Below are 21,620 nucleotides of genomic sequence, written 5' to 3'. Positions count from 1 at the left end.
AGAGTCAGTTCTTGTGTCACTAACATCTTGGAAATGCATCCCTCAACTGCAGATCACTGAAGACAGATTATTTTTGAAGTAATAGAGAAGTCTCACAGGGACTAAATGGTCTTATGGACCACAGCAAGACCTCTGACCTGATAGAAGCACAAAGAGAGAAATGAAAAGCAGTGACATGGCTTTCAGCTTCACTTCAATTCCTAAAGGACCAGAACAAGTCAGGGAACGCTTAAAAAAAATAAATAATTCTGTGAGAGCTCTTTAGCCCACAACCTTGCACCATCTGTTAATGTTTGTTCTGCTCTGCCAGCCATCCAATCTCTGGTGTCCCAGAAGTTGAACCCTGCAAATTTAGATCAAAAGTGGGAGCTGAAAATGGCTCTCCAATAAACATCTTCCAAATAACAAATATACATTTCTCTGACTGGACCACAGTTACCAATTGGTTATTTAGACTTAGGTGCAAGGCAAGGACAGAAAACAGTCTTAGGGCAGTTGGCTGGCACATCCTTGTATAGCTAGGTCTAGAGTGGTCCCATCTAGGCTGCTTGATGGTTTTGTTTGTTTGTCTTTAATAATATATTTATTTCTCCTCAGTCCCTCTTGCAGGGAACTGTGTTGCTCAAATAGATTTATTGCCTTTATTTGAGTTTTTACTCCAGAGGAGAGGTTTGCAGAACAGAAATCCTTTCTTGGTGATGAGTGCCATGTTGACCTCTAAAACAACAAACCAAAAAAAGCTGCTCCTCATTTGTATCCAGCTTGTAAGTCAGCTCTGACTTTTTGTCTTTATACCTACTTGAATAAATGTGATTTAACTGTCCACTGTCTTCTGATTAGCTTAGCATTCCCAGGACCTTTTCTTTCCATGCAGTTTTATCACAGCATGGTGAAGGAGGCTGACAGGCAAACGCAAGCCATATGCTGGCATGTCCCAGTACAATTGGAGGAGCCCCACTGAGCAACTGTTAATAACAATACCATTAAGTCTCTTCAGTGGCTTGGAAGCATGTAGAGAATACACATCTAACAGTAGTACTTCATTCTGTGTTGGACTCGAACAATGGGGCTGCAAACTTCACCACTACATACCGGAACTGAGAGCTTCCTAGATCTAGGGAGAAATGTTTTTGCCATAAGATAAGGCCCAAAAAAAGGAACAGTGTCTCTACAGTGTGTAAGGGTGTGGAAGGTTTCAACAAAACTTGGCACTCATTGTGATTAGTGTAGGTCTTCAGGACAAACTGCCTTCTGACCACTCACTTCCAGATCTTCTATGTCGTGGCAAGTAAAGAGAACAGAACTGAAGTGGTTATTTTACGTACACTGATTTGGGAAAAGGTGTCAACATCTGCCCAAAGAACTCTCTTAATTGTGGTGAAATGGAGGGTTGTGACCAAAGGAGTTGTTTGGGTCCCCAGGTCTTCATACCTGAGGAGTGGAAGCAGTCTTAGTGTGATCCCTTCCTTTATGGCTCACCTGTATGACGTTGCAGTAGCAGCAGTTAGCATTTCTAGGCGGTGAAAAGCAGTGCATGCTGAGGAGCTGAGATAGACTCCATGATGTAATACACACAGACAGAATGAGCAGTTAGTGAAATGGCATCCAAGGTGCTACTGGTTCTGTGTGTTGTATGTCATGGAGGGGTGTTACATGACGACGTGCAAAAACATTTAAAGCGGGCTGACCTACAATGCAGTGTGGATGTAATGGATATTTGTCTGCATTGAAATTCAGTCCAGCTGGCTCAGTAAGCTTAATTCTGAAACCAACTGCAAAAAGCGTAAGTTAGAAGTTTAGCATAAACTTTTGCATATAATGAAGTAAACTGACTTGTGAGCATATATTATGTCCAAAATCAGAAAGCTGCTGCTGAAAGTTATATTTTATTCATATTTGTGTTCATTTTTGGCGTGAAGAAAAAAATTAAGCAAGATTACAAAGACTCATAGTAAGAGAGAATACCAGTAATGAAAATGCTATTTCCAAAGGACTTATAATATGGCCCTCAGATAGTGGAGGGGTATCAAAAAAAACAAACAAAAAAACATGCAGACGTCAACATGTAACTCTGTTGTAGAAAAAATCAGCTAAAAAGGCTTATGCAAGTGACATATGGCCAATCAACTTGTGGTCCTAAAGGAAATAATTCTCAGTACTCCAAATTTTAGCTAACACCTAAGGTTATAAATCTGTATATATGTTTATCTGATCAATTTGTTTCCACTTCACAAAAGAAAATTCTTGAAAAAATCCATTATGAAATGTGTTTTCGCAGCAGATCAATGGGACAGCTAAGATTAATAAGAGTTGCAGGACTGAACAGTGGAGGAGTTGTGCAACAGGACAATTACACATTTCTTTGTAGTAGATCAATTACTTGGGTTCTCCTTGATCATTCAGGTTAAAAGGATAATAGAAGCAAGAGGGACAGTAAGACCTTTTAATGACTAATAGTAGCTTTGGAGTATATTTTTGGTACTGTAGAAGCAGCTATTAGTTTCTAATTACTTTGAAGGGTGAAAAGACAGGGAAATACTTTTTAGTCTTTATCAAACTGCATCAAAGAAGAGTGTAAAAGTGCACCTCTAATCAAAGATTCACTTCATTAGTCCCATTTTCTGTGATTCCTTGGTTATTTTTCCCGTTTCTCTGGTGGGTGACCATACGTTCAGCCTTTTGCAGGCATATAAATTCACAGATTGCCATGTTTGCATGGGAGATGTGGGCATACAGGAGTGTGAATATGCCTTGGTGTAATATTTATGTGCGACTGGCTTTAGTAAGCCGCTTGTTTCTTTCCATTGTTCTGCATATGAACAACATCTGATTCCCAGCATCCAAGGCCTGCTGGCTACCTTTATTATTCATAGGCTTCACTTCATTTGAATAAATGAATTCTGAATATTTGCTCAAAAATTGTCTTTATAATAATACAATAGAGATGAATACGGGTTAATGGTGCTTTCTTGTCAATACACCTAGGGTAGAAACAGTCACTCTGGGATATGGGTAAAGAAGATTTGGCAGGGACATTGGTGGCAAGGTGCATTTGTATTGATGCATTTGCACTGATGAAAGCTTGCGTTATTTCTGTGTTCAAGATCCATATATGGGAAAAACAAGTCAAAGGGTCTAATAAATTTTTGGGACACTACGTTAAAAAACGTTCTGGAAGAAAGATGCTATATACTAACATGCTGTGGGGACTGTTCTGCTATCTGAGAAGAGTGGATGTTACCTAATGGAACAAAGCAGAGTAATGTCAGAATCAAATCTGTTCACGTTGCCTCATTAGTTATCCCAGACATCACCAACAGGTTATAAAGAATAGTAGTTGTATTCTCAGAATGCCCGACACATGCATGCTTTATTAAATAGTAATCAAATGCTTTCTTTGGGAAATGAAGAACTGAACTGCTACAAATTGGCTTTGAATTTTTTCCAGTAAATTAAGATACTTGTATATATGTCTAAGTATTTGGAAGTGGATTTTTAGTGCACTTTACAGGAATTTTAGAGTTTTTTCTGACCCTGTATGCTGTTTTTCTTTCGTTCAATTTTCCAGCTGCCTGCCCGGTACTGTGCAGTGGCAATGGTCAGTACTCTAAAGGAACCTGCTTATGCTACAGTGGCTGGAAAGGTCCAGAATGTGATGTACCCATCAGCCAGTGTATTGATCCTTCGTGTGGAGGTCACGGTTCCTGCATCGAAGGGAACTGTGTCTGTTCTGTTGGCTATAAAGGAGAAAATTGTGAAGAAGGTAATACTGTAGCACATTTTCTTTCTATGTTGTGAGCTTCTTTTGAAATGCTTAGGAAAAAAAAAAAAAGAATAAAATTTTAAATACAGAACTATTCTAACAGATCATTGTAAAAGAGAAGTAAAGATGTAGTCCATCACAATTTTACTGATCTATGAAAGTTTAAACTAAACTTCTGATTTTTATATACATTGTTTTGTGGTACTAAGAATGCCACAAGTAAACCTGAATAATTCCTTTGCTGAAGAGTGAAGATAAATCTTTTCTTATGGATTATATTTATTGAACAATTTAGAAGTGAAATGCAGAGGAAAAAGTGGTAGTAGTAGAGAAAATAGTAGAACTGCAGCTCCACACAAAGCAAACAGATAAGTCACTTTTAAGACAGAAATTGGTGAGACAGATTTGAAAGACTTGGGTGTCCGTGTTACAGACTTCACCTAGTGCAAATTACTCCTGTTAGACATGGGATTTAAAAAAGGCAGATGGCATACACTAACAACAACTGTCTTAAATGTGGAAAAGTTCTTCATGTTGTAAGTGTCCAATTCTTTGTGTATGCAGAATGAGCAAATTTAACAGTATGGCCCATTGAAAATGTGGTCATAGATGGAGCTTGATACTGATTTTATTCACAGTGGTTTTTGTTAGAATGCACAGCTTAAATTGGACTCCTTTTCTTTTTAAAATGAAAGTATGGTTTTAGGAGAGAATTTAACTCTCCAGAGGAATGCTAGATAGACAGTTCTGCATACCTTGGCACATCCTTAGAGCAGTGATATTTCAAGGTACTTTATGATGACTTCCCAGAGTTTATTAATCCTCCAAAAGGAGGAGCAATTTGAAGATTAAGGTGACAGGAGAGGAGCTGCATGGTTTTAGGACTAAAGGGTCTCTGTGGAGTATTCTGAGTGGGATGCAGAGCTGTACATCACATATATATCAATTTTTATCTTACCCTATAGTAAACAACTATTTCTCCTACAAAAAAAAATAATAAATAAATAAATTTAAAAAAAGAGAGGGGGGCAGGAGGGAAGAAAATCATGGGGACCTATATCACAGGAGGATTTAATCTTTGCATGTGGACTGCAATTGTTGCCTTTAGGACAAGATTTGCATTAGTCTGAATGAGCTTATTTTGCTAAAAGCAAATATAAGCTAGGATTCTCACTAGTGGGACTGCCAACACTGCAACAATTTGTTCAGGTCATTCCTGTCATCTCTTTCTAGGAATGCTTCACAACACTGTAGTCACTAGAGCTCTAATCCAGAACTCAGCCAAAGTCATTAGTTTTTCCATTGCTTTTAATGAGTTACAGTTTAAGTTCTATTCAGAAAATTCTGTAATGTCCCTTTTGGTTGCTACAAATGATAGTTCTCAGGTCACCCTGAGTGTATGATTATGGGAAAAATTAAAAAATTATCTGAAATGCCCTGCTATAGCTTACATTCTTATGGAAACTGAAGGTGGAAAAGACTGTCTGTAGCATGCCCTACAACATCCAGTCTAATTCCCTAGGAATGCAGAAGCTCTCTTTCTGTTACAAACTGCAATTGTTTGCTCAATCTAAGTAAGTTCTATGAATTTCATCATGTTCTGTGTTTCTTTATAATTTTTAAAATTATTAGACTATGGTAAATGGCCTAAAATTGATCGATCTTTTATTTAATTCTGTAAATTCTACCTTGTAAGCAATTCCTCACCCACTGTGATGATGATTTCCAGGGACTTGCATGGAGTTCTCTTGTTACTTTCAGTTGTCTGCAATGCTTGTGCTATATATGAGGTAGACATCTTTGAATCCCCTAACACTCCTACAAGAGAAATAGGCTCTTGTAGTGCTTAATTTAGCTTATCCTGATACGAATGTTTGAAATAGGTGAAGCAAATACCTCATCCACTCCATATAAGTTTATAGAACAAGCTAGTGCATGTGCTGTTGCAAAGGCATTAATGTTAACACCTTTCAAACCTGGAAACACCGCAAAGCATTCAGTCAACAAAGTTTGGGGGAGTTAAATTAATATGTGAGGGGAAAGGATATAGATTATTTAGTCACCAGTGCTTGAAAGGATAAGGATTTTAAGAGGTAAATGAATTACAAAGGCAGGAGGTATTAACTGCAAGCTTGGAAGGGGCCGATAACATGATAGAAAAGGTTAATATAACCTTTTGCATACCTCATTGGGCAATAAATAACTCAATAAATTAATTTACAAATAAATAAGGAACAACCAGCATATTTCTACTGTAAAATTCCATTTCTTCTGTACATATTTGTCACATTAATTCAAGAGCTCTGGGGAAAAGGGTATGATATGAAGCCTTGTCTTTCCAGTTGCAGGTAATCATCTGATCATATTTAAACTTTATGCATGAATTAATGGTAGAATGATGCAAATAAATATACATATATGTTTATATTAAAATATGGAATTTCCTCTGTTGATTTGAGCTTCCAAAAAGAATACTGAAATTTGGTTCATTTGCCATTTTCCAACTAGGATATTGAATTAGAACAAGTGGGTCAGCATTTTTCTTCTTCCCGTTAGCTTTGTATTTCTTATATTCATCACAGTCATATTGTTCAAACAATTTACCTGAAATGAAAGTGGCACTAGAATCAATATCTGTGATGCACAATTTTTGCAGCATAAACATTGTTGTTCTATTAACAAATTTGCACACACAATGAAGTGGCATATTTGCCAGATTTCATTCAATCTGGTTTGAGGGGAGACAAGTGAAATTGACAAATTAGGTTAAGTTAACTGTTTTTCTTGTCAGTTTCATGGTCGAGTCATTTTTCAATGACATTTAACTTCATAAGTGTAATTCATGGCTCTTTGGGGGTTTACAGTACATATTGTTCAGAAAACTCCTTGACCTCCTTTTTTGTCCTTAGGGATATAAATTGCTTTCAGTACCCTTTTTGTCAAATCTACAGAGGGCCCAATACTAAATGAGCTCTAATGATCTGAGCTGCCAAGGGGCTTCGAGTAAGTTTAACAGACGCACTTGCTAAAGTGCGTTGTCCTTTGTTTAAACACCAAAGAAGCTCCATTTATAATTCCTTATTAAGAACCATGGTAAACCCTTCTAAAGAGTTGGGGGCAGAACCTTTGCAGCATAAAGCATTGTATTTTTATTACAGGTAATCAAGTTATGCTAATTTTAGCAGCTGAGGATATGGCCAAAGACGATAACCCAAAGAGTATGTGTTAAAATAGAACAAGGTTCGAGTTCAGAGTACAAGGTCTCTTCAGTTTAAACTTTGAAAGCTATTACTTAATCATACAATAGAAAAAAACAGCTATAAAGCATATTTGTCTAGAACAATGGACAAAGAGGGTTCATGTGAGTTGTTATTCTATAAAAGAAGGGTCTTAGGGGCTTAGGGGAGTTAGTAGGCTTATTCTGTGTTAGTAAATCTCAGCTGCACGCATCAGTAAGTCAGCAAAGAGGAAACGGTTCATATAGGTAGAAGGAGGTGGTTTTGTTCTACATTGCTTTCATGAGCACTTCCATTTGAGAAGGAAGGTGGTATGTTTCTGAAATGTGAAATACATTAGGACTAATCAGTATTTTCTGAAGTTAACTGTCCTGCAATGTACAACAGAAAGTTATACATGTTACCCACTTGAATTTCCCATTAAAATATAACCTTAAAAGAAAAGACTAAATTTAGGGAAAAGAGTATCATTCATCCTTAAGGTAAATTGACATAAATCTTTCTTTTTGTTCTTTATTTCTTTATTAAACCAGGTTATTTTGTCACAGCTCTGTCTGTGTCAGGTGTAACAGAAATAGCATGAAAGACATATTCTAAATTTTGGAGTTTCTGATTTTGTTGAGCATGGAGGAGGACTAACAGGAAGAAGATTCTAGATATTTTTAGAACAATTTAGGAATTTATGATTTTTTTCTGAACTGAACCACAAACAATCATGGTTTATGTGTATATACTAAATTGCACTATAGTATTTTCATATCCAATTAACTGAGCACTGAATCTTAAAAAAAATAAGAAGAAGAAATCGCCAGGGTCATTATTACAGTGAAAATCTTATAGGAAATGTTACCATAATTTCTGTGCTACTGTAATCTGAATTAAAATCAACTATGAGTTATTCTGATAACTCATGTTATTGTACCTCTAAATGGGCCTGCTTCAATCCTCTGAGTTGTATCTAATCTATATACTTACTTTAAATGCTCTGTAACTTCATAAAATAATTTGACAAGACTGTTTATAGAAAAGTTGAGATTTGAAAGATCAAGCATTGTTCATATAAGGCAGAGTGAAAATGTCTCTGCCTTAATTTAGAAGGATCAATTTGGAAAAGATGAGAGATAAATCACTTTCATTATAAACTCAGATCTTCCCAGAGCTGCAAGAGAGAATGCCAATCATTTTTGGTTCTTCTCTTGTGAGCTGATATATACCAGTCATGAGATGAATTCATTTTATTTAGGACATAAGTTTGACCTTGGCCCTCAATTCCACAGCAAAAGGCAGTTGGTGAAGCCTCGATGTTCGTATTCACAGTAGAGCATAGTGCACTTACACAAATTAATGATACAAGATAAAAATTTGGAAAATGATAATGTTACTGTTAGAGCTTATTTGAAAGACACCACATAACATCCCTTTATTTGTCAGGACTGAAATAGCAAAAGAAATTTTATGGATGATTTTCCATCATAGCTGTTTTCACTTTCTTATTCTGTTGTTTTCAGATAGAGAAAAGATGAAATCTGTATGTACATCTGTTTTTCTTTATTTCTTAAAGAATTATCTGCTGGGTAGAACAGGGGTTGAAATAATAGGGACTCTCAGTTTCACTGCTTAGCTACTAATGGACTAGGAATGAAATGTTCAAAAGTGCCTGAATAATTTAAAAGTCTAAAAGAAGCTGAAAGCCACGGATAATTTGACTTCTAGGTATTTAAAGTAGATATCACAATCTTATTCTCACAATGGTCTAGCAAGTGAATAGTAATAATAGTAGTATTGATAAAGATACTCCCAAGTAAAAAAAGTATTATTTGAAAAGTGCAATTTGTTTGATTTTTTTTTTTTTTTTTTTTTAAGGGAGGAGAGGGGGCCACTACATTATTCCATATAGTGTTTAACTCAGCAGAACTCGAGTGTTTCAGAACGCCCCCAGACTAAGGCTTATGTGTGGAGCTCTTACTATGTATATTTAACTTTTATTTTTAAGTCTTTGTACTTCTTCACTCCAGAATTCCTGCAGTAAACTTTTGTTTTTCAGTCACACCCTCTTTTATATGCTGCTAATGTAATTACTTCATGCTTTCCAATTCTCAGACCAGATATTTATATGACTTAACGACATGAATTTATTTTATTTTGTCCCAATGATATGAACTTTTCAAGGTACCACAACTAAATGTTTTCCAGATATTATATTGTGGGAACTGACCTTTCTCTACGTTGTTTTTGTTTTCTTATTTAGTTGATTGCTTAGATCCAACATGCTCCAATCATGGAGTCTGTGTGAATGGCGAATGTCTCTGCAGCCCGGGCTGGGGTGGAATAAACTGCGAGCTTCCCAGAGCCCAGTGTCCAGATCAGTGTAGTGGGCACGGTACATACCTGTCTGACACGGGTCTTTGTAGCTGTGATCCCAACTGGATGGGTCCCGACTGCTCTGTTGGTAAGAAAAATATTTCTTCTGATTTTGCAGTAATGCACCTATTTCATTAAAACGTGAATGTCAGAGGCAAATTCGAAATGCAAATAAATTAGAAAATTTTATTTGGAACAAATTTGATCCTGTTTTGACTTATGCTGGAAAGAAGCATGTATGTATGTGTGTATATATTTTAAATACTATTTAAATACTATTTCTTAATACCATTCCTAATTTGGGACTGACAGCTGGGGGTGGGGGTGTAGGTCAGGAGTCTGTATTTCATTCTGCAACTGACTCTCTTGTGGACTGAGAAAGTTCATTAACTGCTTTATAGCTGTTAGCCAACTTCAACTGAAAAATTCCACAGCAGTGATTTATAAATATGTTCATAACATTTGGGGAATGCAAAACACTCCAACTGAGTATATTTTTGGTGTTTGCTTTATTGTGCATGAAAATGCTACCCATTTTATGAAAAAAAAACATTACAAAACAGAAAAATCTCTTCTCGCATATAGGGTATTTTTTGATTCTTGGTTGTATATGGAATATTTAAAGAATTAATTTTAGGGCAGAAGACACACTGAAAAGCAAGCACCAAAGTATAAACTAAAAAATTTCATCCTCTCCAAAGCTGCAGTTGACTTGAATATTATAAAACTTGTTTATTCTAACAGAAGGAGCTAAGGAGAAAAAAAGCAGTTTTGACAAGACAGCAAATGTTCTATTTGCGGGGAAAAAATACTTGAAATTTTGCATTTATATTGTAAGCTGAATCTTGAGATGGAATTGTAGGCCATAAGCAAGACTCTCAAAGTAATTTTTACAGCTTTCACATTTATTCAGTTATTTCTTAAGATTAATGACTCAGAATACCCCACCAGTGAAATGAGTATCAAGATATGTTTTTTTCTGCTTCATGCATCAGCAGCAGCCAGAAAAATACATGAATGAGAATTTAAACTGTCATTTTCTTTGATGCATGAGGCAAAAGACCCCTCTGCTTTTCTACAACTTCTGCTGGCAGAGAGCTGTAAGAGAACTTGGGAGCAAGATGCTGGATATCTCACCATTATTAGCAGTAGGATTCCAAAATCTTTCACTTGCAAGTATCTTTTCCAGTCACTCCTAGAGTCTAAGTGACCCTGAATTGTCACCATTCTCTGCTGAGTGTGTCTTAGGTGAGTTTTGTTCTCGTTCTTAACAAATAAATGTCTCTGTTAAAATCAACACAGGTTCAGGTTTGAGTAAAACAGAACTACGTGTCCCCCTTCTGCAGTGCTGACAGGTGTCGAGGAAACTACCTGTGAAAATTCCTTGTATCGGAATAGGGAACACAGCTCTACAGCGATCTGTCCAGCATATAGGAGCAGAATTTTGTAATGACTCTTTAACGTAATTTAGCTTGTTCTTCAGCAAAAGCTGACTGCTGGGTTTGATCCAGATATGAACAGGCCAGTTTTTGAGAGCATGTAGTTTTCAGCAAAAGCGTATTTCTTCTACTCACTTTTACATAATGACTTAGGTTGCTACTTCTGTCCTATTGCCACTGGCATAAGCTAGCTGTAATCTTTCTTCTTTTTTCCTCCTAGAAGTGTGCTCTGTAGACTGTGGCACTCATGGGGTGTGCATTGGCGGAGCATGTCGCTGCGAAGAAGGGTGGACAGGAGTGGCGTGTGACCAGCGTGTGTGTCATCCCCGTTGTACAGAGCACGGAACTTGTAAAGATGGGAAATGTGAATGCAGAGAGGGCTGGAATGGGGAGCACTGCACCATTGGTAGGCAAACGACAGGCACCGAAACAGGCACATATTGCTTTCTTTTCATAAATCGTAGAAACATAGTTATTGTTGTGTATTGTAATAGGCTGTTCCTTTAAGGACCCTAATGCTTTCAAATATTAGCTCAGACTCCAGATGTTTGGGGTGAAATGCATATGAGCTCTTGGAATGATTTAAAATCAATAACAAACTGATTTTGGGGGAAAAAATCCACAGCAAATGAACGTTAGTAAGTAAAGATGTAACAAATGGTCCACCACGGTACCATTTCAGCCAAGCTTTTCAAACTTAACTAAACATTCCTTTGTGTGAATGGCATCCTTTTTAATTTCCTGGTCTGATGCATCAGTGCTTTCCTGCTATTATACATCACATCTGAAACACACCACCACCATCTCCACACAGAGCAGGGGTCAAGTTGTGGAGGAATAAGTGCTCCTGGTGTTACAGAAATAGCTCCCTAGCATTTTCCTGTGTTGTGCTGTGACAGTGGGCATGGTGTTTGCATATAGACAATCACAGCATGGGAGGGCCTTGTCAGTAGTGCAGCATGCTGCTGTACCCTTTCCTAATAGCGTGCTGCTCAGTACAGCATTGGCATCATGCAGCGTGCCGTGACTAACACGATTGCATCTCAGCTGTGATGTGTCAGCCTGGGAAGTTCAAAAAGGTTATACTTACACAAAGTAATGATGTTCTATCCTCTCAATTACAGCACTTGAAATCTTATTTTGAAGAAGAATTAATTGTTTCTAAATGAAGTCCTTTATTTTGTCGCTACAAGCAGTTAGGTTGTGTGTTTGGACTACCTTGCAAAGTTACTAGGAAAAAAAAAATGTTATTTTCCCTGTACTGTAGTTGAAAATGGGAAAATCTAAATGGTCACATCTCTTCTGAGAAGCATGAGCAAAATAATCTGGAGTAAGAGTATCCAACTGCAAGCTGAGACTACGTAAGTTTCAGGCAAATGTATTTTTCCCTGAAAAAAATTTGGAGGACTTACCTTAAAAGAAACCTATGGAGTTCAAATCCAAGATCATCTTGAAGTGGTGAATTTACCAAAGAAAATAAGTAGGTCAATTGAGATTTTTATGGCAATCAGGGACCCTAATGGGACAGTCCTATTACAAGTGAATTGTTATTTCTTTAATTAAAAGTATGGTGAGATTATTGCATCCCTCAAGCTGTTTTTCTTTTTTCATTCCCCTCTGACTTCTTCCTGAATATACAATCCATTTCAGATGCACACGAGTTGGAAACTAAAAGACTATGCTTATTGGGAAGAAAAAAATAAAAAAAGATTCCTATTTTTAGGGCATATCCTTTGATGTTGTGGTGCTGCATGCTTCTACCACACTATGCTAATATGATTTAAATCAAAGCTTTTATGACTGAACACTTTGTCACCAGCAAAGATGCAGAGTGTTTTTTCACAACTGCTTTCTGACTTCCATCATATCAACCTCTCTCTACTAGATTAATCTAGGCATTTTGTTTTAATAATAAGCAATTACCAGATCCTTACAAAATGCCTAGTTTATAAATATTTTTGCATTAAGTTGTCTAATAATTGCTTATTTTAAAAGTTGCTCATTTGTCCTTTTTTTTTTTTGCTTTATAATCTTCTAGAAATATGCCTGTTTAGAGGTGATTAGTATATTTTAAGTCTTCATTACTGTGCACACAAAAAGATGCCTTACACCAATACCATAAAAGAATTCTGAAAATTACAAGCTCGGCTAGTGAACCCTGAAGTGAGAGTTTTAGTTTAATTTTCAAAGCTATGAAATAAATATTTTCCCTATTATAGAAGTATATAAACAATTCTTTTGAGAGAAAGGGCAGTGCTGTTGAAATGACTAAGTAAATAAGGGTAAGCTTTTTTGTTTGTTTGGCGTGTATTAGAAAGATTTCTTTTAAATTTAATATGGTTCTGCCTGCAGCAAAGATTAGGCTATGGGGAAAAGGTTTGCCCTTCTAATTATCATACATTTAAATTTGTTCAACCATAGTTTTTGTATTGTATATACACGGATATTTTTATGACTGGGCTGTATTAGTAAGAAATTTGGTATGTTCATATCATCAGGCCTGATTGTGAGGCCATTTACAAAAGCACAAAACATGAGGCCAGAAATGGAATTCAATTCAGAGGAAAATCACAGCTTGATTCCATGGGTTTGTTTTTTCTGGCTTGGTTTTAACACAAAGGCTCATGTTGTATGGGGCTGAAAGGGAGAAAGAGTTTGAGCGATAAGGATCATAAAACTAATTTTTGCCACTACTTGTACAAAAAATGCTAGATGTTAACATTGGAAAATAGGTCCTTAAACAGTGGATTGGTACTTGGAACAAAGATGAGGCGCTGAAGGTATTTTCAACAGCAGTGTGGAGAACTAAAATGTACTTAAATTTTACGGAAAATCATTTTAACTTAGTGTATTTCCTTTATGGGTTTAGCTTTCAACTAAAAGGTTGGCAGACTGTTTCATGTCAGAATTACTCACTAAGGAATGTTTACCTTAATAATATTCAAGAATGCAAATTTGATGTATTTGAACCTTGACATAGTCCTGTTCGGAAGGCACCTGGCAAACCCCACAGTCTGTTTGTCCAAAGACACAGCAAGGCCAGACCAGAGTAAAAAAGCGTATGAGCAGAGGCTGGATTTCTCCCTTCCCTGGACACAGTTTGAATTCTTGAATACCTGTGTGAGGTCCTCATTAGCCTCACAATACATTTGAGAATTTCTCTACTTCAAGCTGAAAAATGGGATTCTCATAGGAGAATTTATTTACTCTGAGTATCCGTTTATTGCTAGAACTAGCCTGAAATCCTTTCAAGTCAGTAGAAAGACTTGCTTTGATTTGAGTGACTTAGGCCAAGCCCACTTAGGACAAATTGATCCATTTTGTGAGGAAAGACAGGTTTCTACACATAGACCACCATTTATTTTATTTTCATTGTGTTTCCTCAGCAGTTTCTTGTGCTATATTCACATCACAGTGGAAAAGAAATCATTATAGCAACCTGCAGGTATCCAAGTTTGTTCAGGTTATTTTATTCTATTTAATACAAAATTAGTTCTTTATAGACAGCAGAATAAACGCACACTCTTTTTGGCTTTTCCATGTTGTGTACCTAAGCTCAATCCCCTCTCATGAAATTTAACAAAAATGTGGTTTCTCTCTGTGCTACCTGTATTATAGGAAAATAACTCTTAAAAGTCACCAGGAATGCCACTATTAGCTCACTATTAACAAGCTGTGAAAAGCAGCTTTTACCTATGTGCATCAATAGAATTATATATAAAAGTCGGTGAACACAAATTCCTCGCTACACAGGTTTTGAAGAATCCATATCCAAAGAATAAAAAAATGAAATGATTGGTGTCTGGTCTTACTGAAATGCTGTATGTATCAGAGCAGAACTGTGCTCCAGACACTACATTTCATTTTGCTACTTCAGGTAGGAAGAAAAATTGCTTACTGGAGTGATGATAAAGAAAATGAATCTTTTCCCAGTGCAAAAATAGACCTGTCAGGATATATTTATTAAGTGATTACTATTCAGTGATTGCAATTATGGAGGAAGTTCTAACTAAATAATAGAGGGTAATCTAGATGAGGAAAAGATTATTGGAAAACTAATAACAAAGCAAAAGAATAAGATACAGCAGTTGCTAAATCTTGAACCAATTTCATGCCAGAATTTTAAGACGGAGGATTTATCTTTTCCTTGAAGCATCTGAGTGTTGTTAAAGCATGCTGTTATGAAACAAGTCTGTTACTTTCACTGAAAATAATATTTGGATGTGTAAAACTACTGTTTTTAATCTATTGTTGGGGGTGTTCTCCATATAAACTGCCAGAATTGTACAATAGGAACAGTGTGATATTTAAGGAGTTATTTGAATAAAGAAGAAGGATTTGAGGGAGCTGGAATCCTGTACCCTACATAGTGGGAAGTAACCTAAAATCCTTAGATTTATGAAAATGTGCAGAAAAGGAGAAGGAGGACTTTCTGTCTGGGATGCTTAAGATAAGAGGTTTGTGTTTAAGTTACAGGATGGGAGATTTGGGTTAGATGGTAGGAAAAAATTTGCAGCAGTAAATGAAAAACTGAAAGAGGTTGTCTAAATGAGTGGTGATATCCTCATCACTGGAGATTTAAAAGTGGTTTAGACACGTCTGTCAGGAATAGCATAGAATAATTCATCCTGCCATGGGTCAGAAAGCTGACCAGAAAATCATTGAACTATGCAAGCTCTCCTCCAGTCTGATTTTAAATGATAGTATAAAGTGGTCCCTTGGAGCTTAAAAGGAAGTATTCATTCTAAATAACTTATTTGATAATGTTCCAAGTTAAAATTTGTACTTTCATCCCTATTAATAGTTGGATGCCACTCTTAAAAGTAGAATTTGATCATTTATCCAGCCAAGGAGACTAATCTGTGAGTTATGTATTTGCAGAATTATAGGTTGTGGACCTGATGATCTTTTGAGGTCCCTTCCAATCCGACCTGTTCTATGATTCCATACATAGAGCCACTGTGAAACATCCAAACAATAAGCAAATATTACACCCAGTAGGTGAATACTTAAAACACCTTCCCTTTGAGGTATCAGGGCTTGCCCAGCTGAATACTAGACAGATAACGTCCTACTCTCTGATGTTTTTACTGAGGGGAAAAAAAAAAATTACGAAAAACTTTTTTTCCTCAGGTGTTTTGGGATGACCATGCCCTTTACAGATTTTAAACGTGTTTACATTTTTTTGCAGGCACAAGGGAGTGCCACATATAAAGTGTGAAAGGATTTAGATTTAGATTTTTACTTCATCATGAAGTCAATAATCAATAGAAATATTAATAACGGAGCATTGTGTTATCTTTGGCTCCAGCAGGATATTTTTGTCCCATGATAATGCTCTTTATGTCAAAGATTTTTTTCTTCTTCTACTGATTTTTCTTGTTGTAATTACAATGGTAATGATTCAAAGATGAAGCAGTTTTCAGGAGAGATGGAAAGTGTGTGGGAGGAGACAGTGGAAAGCCATCGTATCTGACAAAGAGCAATTTAAGAGTTAGATATATTAGACTTCAATGCATTTCTTACTTAAAATTTATCTATACTATTTTATAACTTACCAAAGTATAAGAAAAATACTAAACAAAGACAAAAGAGATTTAGTTTGCGCTCTGTAGAGTGAGGGACACACAATTTTTTTTTAACTTCATTTGAAAAATGCATAGCATATTTGGGTCATGACCGCTTTTCATTACTGATGATACAGAAATTTGTTGGTAATATGGATGGTGGCGTGGCCGGAAATGTTGGAGGCAGTGGCTGTTTCTATATCTGCGAATTTGGGTTTATCACCTGTATAATACAGACATCCTACTGTCTTTACACCTGGAAGTGGGTTTCTTAATAACCGGAAGTCTTTCAGGTACGTGGTGTCAAGCTTTCATTTGGAGTATCATAGGATGGCTTCCTTCCCATGCATCTTCCAGCAGAACAACAGTAGCAGATACTGCATGAATTAAGCTGAGGGATTTTCAATGATTTCTGTCATTCTCTGCACGTAATTTGCATTTTAATTTGTCATGCAAGCGTAGAGAAACTCTATGTGAGAGGTAGAAGACCCACTTAGCAAGTGACTTTTTCGTACTTTGACCTGAAAACGGTAATTTTGCCATAGGTGGCGTGGTGGTATTTGATGTTGGTAGTCTGATAAAATTTGTATATGTACTTTCACACCTCACAGTTATTCCTCCAGAGGAATGATCCTCTTCAGAAGAAGTTTACAGCAGAGAGGCTCATAAGAGGTTAAAAACAGGAAGAGCCAAAGTTGTGATAGATCAAATTTTAGCCTGGAGTAAATATTAGAGAGTGGATTTTGGTGGTTTGACTGTAAGGTGACAGACGGTGATTTCATTTTCTTGTACTAATAAAGATATCTTTTACTATTTCAAACTAGTTTCACAGCTGTAGGTCTAGCTGATGCTCCTGATCTGTGGAGAACCATTTATGATCATAAATGTAATGTAGTCCTACATAGATTTATCAGTCAGACTTGTGATACCTAGAGAATCATGTTCATATATGTCATATCAATTTGCATTATATGGCCAAAATGAATGAGTTAGTCAGTTAGGTGGGTGATAATGCAGTCCAACATCGCTGTATTTCAGTAAAGATGCAAGTGCCCTATAAATAACCAAATAGAAACTTCTTCCTGGAAAGATGGTGCTACTTGTAATTTCCAACTACGTTTGCTGTTGAGGTGCTTTGCTGATTTTATAAATATCCTCTTTTATCCCACCTCCAAAACTTGTGAATAAAATCTTGTCCCCTTGTTTCAGGCTGTGTAAATAACAGCTCTTTTTTTCAGAGGTCATAATATTTATTCTTTTCCCCCTGATTTGTAACTTTCTAAATTCCTACTCCAGTAACTAAATTGTTCTTTGCTACTTTTGTGTATCAGGTCCGAATAAGCTTTCTAAGCAATTTTTGTATTACTAAGGTACCGAGAACTACCATCTATATCCTCTTACCTTTTCATGGCTGAGCGCAATACAGTATTTCCTTCCAGATATATATTGCATATAGAGATATATATTGTATGTAGAGATTTGCATAGAGCAAGAGTGGTTTGACTTTCAGAGAGTTGAGAAACCAAATTCCTTTTCATTTGCAGAATTTACACAGGGCAGCTGGGGATCCTTTTAGAGTAAAAGTTAATCTTATTCACCAGGAAGAATTTTATTGTTTGCATTCTTTGCTGAGGGCTTCCTATAAATGATTGAAATATGTCACAGTGCAGTGACAGAACATTTGAGTGGCTTTTCTCTTTCCCTTTATATAAGATATATGCAGAATACGACCTTACTAGTAGCCCCCAAAATTTAATGAGTGTGTTTTCAGTAAGGCTTCCTGCATTTTGTCTGGTACTTCAAAGATGCACTCAGCAGATACTGGTGAATAGTTTCCCAAACTAAAATCACATTTCATTTCTCCTTATGGAGGGGCTTCTACATGAGTTACACTGATTTTCTGGCCAATTCTTGATCTCTTGAAAGACTACAAAAAGCAGGGGAGGACAATCAATCAAGTTGCTTATCTAACTTTTGAAAGGGCAAAGCTGATTTTGCTCTTCATAGAAGTATTCACAGCACCAGGCAATCTTTTCTTGTTCCAGAGATAATGTTTTCTGTGTTATTTTGTATCCTGCAGTGTCAAGCACAGCTTCAGCAAATGAGTGAATAAGGTGGTATTGCTGGATACAAAACAACAAAGACACGGGAATGCTTGTGAGAGGTCAGTGAGATAGAGACAGAAAAGTAGTACAAGATCTTGAGAAATATGTATGTATATACGTGTGTATAGTATTGATATTTACTAAGAAATGAATACAAAAGAGAACAATATCTTCCCATCCTTTTGAGGACTGCTGTTAATGTCCCTGTTAAAGATGTGTTTTCTTTAATGGAATGCATTTTTACTTGTACATCCTCAAGATATAATTCTTGTACCTTTAACATCAATCTCACATAACCTTTCATACTTGAAGATGCAGATGAGGCCAAATGTGTTTTACCTGCCTGCTGCAACCTCTATGGAATAACAATTCAGACCTGAAGTTTTACCTTTTCAGCTTCTTGTGATTTTGTCTCTGATTCCTACATAGCATCAAATTAACAGTAGGATGCCATAGAAGTTAGTTTTTTGCCTTCCTAAGACATCTGATGCTTTCAAAGTTCTCCATAATATTTTTTGTTTAATATTATATTAAAAATACTAGTGTCAGAAAGGAAAAGGAAAAAGCAATCTCTGTAATATCTCTGAAGTGTCAGTTCAGGATTTTGCTGTGTGATCTGTTTAGGGCTTTGGGGAAAAATGAAACTATTGGAAGCTTTTTCTTTAAACTCAGAGTTAACTGTTGTGCAGTAACTACTCACTGAGGATGAAATACACAGTAATGTTGAATACATCTTTCTTGCAAAGCACTCAATTTATTTATTTTTTTTAAGATCTGAAGGACTGAATATGGGGACGTATTCAGGGTGCTAGTTATGAGGTAGACTGTATCCTGACCAATTGATGCTCAACTAAGTTTAAGTAACTCGGCTCTTTTCTCTTGTTCTTTCTCTCAGTTGCTATTCTGACCTGTTTAAGAAATGCTTCTTAGTATAACCTCACCTTCTGGAAATATTTCCTGCAGGTAGCCTCAGTCTATTTAATTTTAGTTATATTTTTTCCATACACATAAACAGAAGCAAAGTTTTGTGTCAAATTGAAGCCATCGTATAATGTAGTATATCTCATCTGCCCAAAGAAAATACAATTCTTTATGTGACTGAAATCTAAGACAGAAATCCAAACCTAAGCATTTTTGCAGGTGTTCAGGTCTGAGGTAATGGTTGGTGTTCATCTCTGTATGTTGAAAGTGCAGATAGCTGGGGTAGTGCTAGGGTAATTATTACTTGATTTCTAGCTGCTGTGAAATTGTAAGAGTTTAGATTTCTACAATTTCTAGCCCATATTTCTGTGGTGTTTTCAGTGATACAGTATTGATTGACATACAACTGTCCATCTCACTCTGTCAGTAGTATTCAAAACACATCCATGCTTGGATAGACAGAGACAAAACAATGATGGTGTCTAATTAGCCCTTACGCTAGCTGCAGTTCACTTTCATGTTACTGAAACCCAAGGAAAAGTGAAACACAAGAAATTAAAGTTACTGTATTCATCCTTATTCTCTCTTCAGTCAATAACAGGATTAGAGAAGAAAGGATTCATTGTCCAGCTGTCTCCTTGAAGATTTTCAAATCCAAGAGCTGAGCCTTAGCAATGGGTGCTACACTCTTGATTTCAATAATTCAGTCCAAACAAATACTTTTCTTAAACAATTAAGCATTTCTGATGGAAAAGTAGTTAACTTTTGCTTTCACAAACTCTTCAACATAACGTGGAGTGTAACATTGTCCCTTAAAAAAGTTTATTCAGTGAGACATACCACACCATAAAAAAAAAAAAAGTGCTTTAATTTCTACCTTATGGTAGTCTGCCAATTCTGTGGCCCATGACCATGTTTAACATCTGGGATTTAGTGACTTTTCCTGCGCTGTCTCAGTGGATATTAGAAGGCACTCAGCGAGTCCTGGGTGTTAAAGTGTAAAACAGTTTCTGCATTTTCCCAAACTCCATTTGCATGATGGAACCTAAGTCCTACCACACTATTTGCATTTTACCTGTTGCAGGTTTTGTACAGGTTGTGTATCTGTTACAGGCTGTGTATCTGTTACACACACTTTAAAAGGCTGTGGTTTCCTGAGTTCTGTAAATAAGGAGCCATAATTTGGAAAAGCTGCCAATCAATGTCATGCTCTACTGCTTTTTCCTAATCCCATTGTATTTTTAGTTTCTATTCAGTTTTTAGCAGTCCAGTGCAGAATAGGTGAATCGACTCAGCATCAATAGGCTGTGACAAGCTTTCAAAATGTTGTAAAGATACCATGCAAAATAGCTGCAAGGAAAGGTTTAAATATTTCTTCCGAAATGTTTTTGGGTGACTAGTGTAGACTGAGCTACATGAGCTGACGGTTTATCTTTCATATAATTCAAAATCATGTACATTTTTATCTTTTTTTTTTTTTTACCATAACCCATGTGAAGTAAAGGTGGATATCTTCTGTATTCATTCCAGCTAATTATAAAATTACAAATCAGATTTTTTTTAGGGAGATTTGAAAGAATGAAATTATTCACAAGTGTGACAAGTAAGATTCACAATGCATCTAGCTAACCTGTTTTAATTTGCCTTTAAACAGTCAGTCTTTCAGAGGATAGAACAACTGAGCTAAAGATGCACAGTGCTTCAAGATGCAGTCCCTGTTCTGTAGACAGCTGGTATATCATAAGAGATTTATTAATTAAAAAATAAATACAGTGTTGTAATCATGATTAAATAACATTCTTTCTAATTAAAAACTAAACCATTTTATAGTAAAAAAATATTACCGGGTTTCTATTTTAGATCAGAAACAATGCTGAGGACAATTATCCAAAAGGCCAAATTAATGAGAGAGATAAATTTAGGGATAACATGTTTCACTACAACTTGATGACTTATTGGTCAAAAAAGTAAGTCCCACTTCAAATACTGTGATTTTCCAATTGTTAAGAATTAAAAGTGATTGCTGAGCTGTTTGTGGAATGAGTCCCTCAAGAAAAGCACTGAAGTTATTTTTGTAAATTCAGCATGCACAAACACAAAAACCTAAATGTCACAGGAAGATGCTGATTCTCCTAAAGCCAAAAAGACACTAGTATAGATGAGAGAACTGACTTTTTTTTTAACCGCTGGGAATAACAGAAAGGAGAACTCTATTCCTAATGCAGCAT

At 36.2% G+C, this 21,620-nt stretch overlaps 1 protein-coding gene across 50 annotated transcripts in view; it reads left to right on the top strand.

Moving 5' to 3' along the window:
- TENM2 (teneurin transmembrane protein 2) overlaps positions 1–21,620 on the top strand; it is a 1,469,731-nt gene that overhangs the window by 1,381,669 nt on the left and 66,442 nt on the right. For 45 of the 50 annotated variants that reach the window (XM_080555516.1, XM_080555559.1, XM_080555513.1 and 42 more), the window contains 3 exons: positions 3,569–3,763; positions 9,248–9,448; positions 11,020–11,232. In XM_080555516.1, coding sequence (XP_080411642.1) covers positions 3,569–3,763; positions 9,248–9,448; positions 11,020–11,232 — 609 coding nt within the window. The remainder of the gene's footprint in view (positions 1–3,568; positions 3,764–9,247; positions 9,449–11,019; positions 11,233–21,620) is intronic. The other 5 variants (XM_080555536.1, XM_080555544.1, XM_080555542.1 and 2 more) reach the window with 1 other exon arrangement.

Source organism: Anser brachyrhynchus, assembly GCF_964034855.1.
Source record: "Anser brachyrhynchus genome assembly, chromosome: 14".
Lineage (NCBI taxonomy): Eukaryota > Metazoa > Chordata > Aves > Anseriformes > Anatidae > Anser > Anser brachyrhynchus.
The sequence above is the reverse complement of the archived record's forward strand: the minus strand, read 5'-3'. Positions and strand labels throughout refer to the sequence as shown.